The 3,273-nt window shown below is 41.6% G+C and overlaps 1 protein-coding gene across 1 annotated transcript; it reads right to left on the reverse strand.

Moving 5' to 3' along the window:
* Nucleotides 1–617: 617 nt before the first annotated feature.
* On the reverse strand, nucleotides 618–2,817 carry Pmar_PMAR007848 (gag/pol/env polyprotein, putative; the record flags this gene model as incomplete). The annotated part of the gene is made up of 1 exon (XM_002776491.1): nucleotides 618–2,817. A coding segment is annotated over one exon (2,200 nt), but the record flags the coding sequence as incomplete, so codon positions are not given.
* Between the last annotated feature and the right edge of the window lie 456 nt (nucleotides 2,818–3,273).

Genomic DNA, 3,273 nt, shown 5'->3' on the forward strand with positions numbered 1-3,273 from the left:
AAGGAGCATCCTTTCTTCCATCATCATAATGAGCTTTTGCTTCAATCTCTCATCTAGCGTGACATCACGCATGAGCGCAAATCCTTCACGCATAATCTTCTTCAACTTCCCAGCATAGGATTCATAGTTAACAGACTCAAATTCTTGTGGTTGAAGAGGTTGATCCACGATAGCCGGTTCAAATGGTAAGCGTGGTCGTCTCCCATGGATGAGTTCATACGGGCACAAAGATATATTAGGCAAAGTCCTAACGTTATGTGAGAAAGTAACGCTACTCAAAGCCAATTCCCAATCTTCTTCAGCACATAAACCTTCTCTAATAAGTATAACCAAATCATGTAATAAACCTTGATGACTCCTCTCATTGGCTCCATTCCCTTGTGGTCTATAGCTTGTAGAAAATGTAACCGATAACTTGAATAATTCATGAAAAGTTTTACTAATACCAGCTGTAAACTCACCTCCACGATCACTGTGTAACCTATATGGGACACCGTGAACCGCAATAAGACTCTTCCATAAAGCCAAAACCACAAGTTTGCTCTCTTTCAAAGGGAGAGGGCATGTTATCATATAATGGGAGAAATTACATAATATCACAAGTATGTGCCTATTACCAAGGCGTGATACTGGCAAATCTGTAATAAGATCAATAGACGTGAACTGCCAAGGATATTGCAAAACATTCAATCTCATATATCCATATGGGGCGGCCACTGCCTTCCGCCGCCAGCACGGAAGACATGAAGATACATACTTTTTTACCGATGTTGATAGACCCCACCAAAAATACTTAGTTTTAATAGCTTCATAAGTATTCCTTCGACCTGGATGGCCAGCAAGTTGACTGCCATGGAAAGCATACAATATACGTTGCTGCAAAGAGACAGGTACAACAAGTCGCAGTCGATGTTCGGGGAGTCCAACATTTTTACCCTTGAAATATAAAAGATTGTCAACAAGGACAAAATACTTCTCCAACCTTTTACACTTCTTTCGTTGATTAGACGAAAGCCGAGAAACCCCAATAACATCATTCGACTCTCTCTGACGCAGGAAGTCTATCAATATACCCCATCGATGATCCTTTTGCTGTAACATTCTAAATTCTTCCATTGACGGAGTACCATCTTGAAAATTCACCACAGCTATAGATGCTGCACATACAAAACCATCAGCGACCTTTTTGAAAGCGAACCCTTTAGCACTAGGCACAACATCCAAATGGTACCATAAATCAAGTTTACCAATAACCTGTTGAGGTCGAGTTAGAATGTCAGCTTTATTTTCCAATGAAGCACAATGAAACAACTTCACTTTATGGCGTTCAAAGGACTCGGATACTTTTTGCACTCTTCGTCGCTCTGGAGGAGGCAACTTCTCATACTGGCCATTGATCAATCGATGCAAGTTGATTTCAGAATCCGAATAGATCGAGATCAGCTTATCAGCTGGCCAAAAGGAGAGGAGGTCCAGAGTCAACACCAAAGCTTGTAACTCTTTTCTTGGGACCGTCCACTTCTTCTCATCTTCTGACCACACATGACCCTTAGCATATGCCAAAGTTGGGCCTACATAGCACACAGCTGCACAGGCAAACTCAGAGGCATCACAAAATATACTGACCCCAGCCGACATATCCAAATAACGAGCAACTGGTTGCATTAGTTCACGTAAGTTATGCCATTTTCTCAAGAGCAAAGAAAAACTCTTGGGAAGCTCTTCATCCCATCCAAACTTATTTGCCAATTGCAAAATACTTCTACCATACATAGATATTGGTAGAGCCAATCCCAAAGGATCAAAAGAAGCATTAAAATGCTTCAATAAAATCCTTTTAGTCACCACATCAGGGATAGAATCATTAAGCTTATAAGTAGGAAAAAGAGTATCTTCTTCACAACCAGTCCACCAAACACCAACAATAGACTTCGGCTCCCGTGTTGATTCAGTGATCCATTTAAGATCATTGAACTGTTGATTAGCAGGTTCCAACCGACGCTTAAGCATAGATAACGTTTCATTACGATGCAATTCATCTGGAGAATGGATACTTATATCATCCATATATATAGAAAAGTAAGGACTTTCCGTCAAAATAGAACTTAACTTCAATTGTAACAAATGTGGCGAACATTTAAGTCCCATAGGAAGCACCAAAAACTTATACACTCTATTTCGCCATACGAACGATAAATACCAAGTATCCTGTATAAATACAGGAACTCTCAAAAAGGCTTCTTGAAGATCACCAATCGTCCAAAATTTGGCTTGACGCCAATTCAATAAAATACGAAATAGTGAAGGATGTAGCCATGGACCAGCCAACAAATATGAGTTAAGACCACTAGAGCGTGCATCCCATACGGGCCGTACTTTGCTACTAGTGGCATTAGGCTTATAGACTACTTGGTGAGGAATGAAATGACGAGCTTCATCAGGAGATATCTCAACTATATAACCTTTCTTCAAGTAGTCATTAATCTTCTCATCATACTGATCCAACAGTCCAATAGACGCTAACCGCACTTCCAACCGCTTCGCCCGAGACTGAGCATTACGGAAATTCAGAGGAGGCCTCGCCTCACTCTTCCAAAGTAAGTGCACACCATCCTTCAACTGTTCTTCACAAACTGGTCCAGAGCCTAGCAAGACACTCTCAATTTGAGGAGTGAGATGCAAGGGCAAGGTACACGCCAAATCAGGTCTTCTTATATGCAATAAACGAGGACCAGCCACTGAATACTCCACCACAGCATTCAAACGGCATAGAGTATCAGAACCAATTAATAAGTCAATCTCATTAGGTAATTTCGCCTGAAGACATCGCACCGACATCAATGCCCTCGGAAGATCACCAACACCACTGGTAGATTCAGGGTGAAAAACCACCGGTAGCTTTACTGAAGTCGTTGCTTCATATGCTGTATGACCGAGGCCGATAAAAATTTCTTTAGATGATAATTGTTCAGCATCGTCCTCAGCTAACTCACCAGCAGATACCAATCTTTTAAAAACACCCATAGGAAGGAGCGACCGTGAAGCTCCTGTGTCCACACATGCGGTCAGTAAGATCCTACCAACTGACATCTTGAAACACGGCAAATATGAACTCGTACCATCAGATAAAGCAGTTACAGTAGGCCATACTTTAACCGTAGTAGATTTTGTATCGTCACCAACCAAAGTCTTTTGACTTCCAATAAGAGCATTACCAGACTCAGGACAGGAGGCACAGGTATAGAGCTGGGATTCACCACAGCTATCTCCGGG

The sequence above is a fragment of the Perkinsus marinus genome (genome assembly GCF_000006405.1).
Source record: "Perkinsus marinus ATCC 50983 genomic scaffold scf_1104296953344, whole genome shotgun sequence".
In the NCBI taxonomy this organism is placed as follows: Eukaryota; Perkinsozoa; order Perkinsida; family Perkinsidae; genus Perkinsus; species Perkinsus marinus.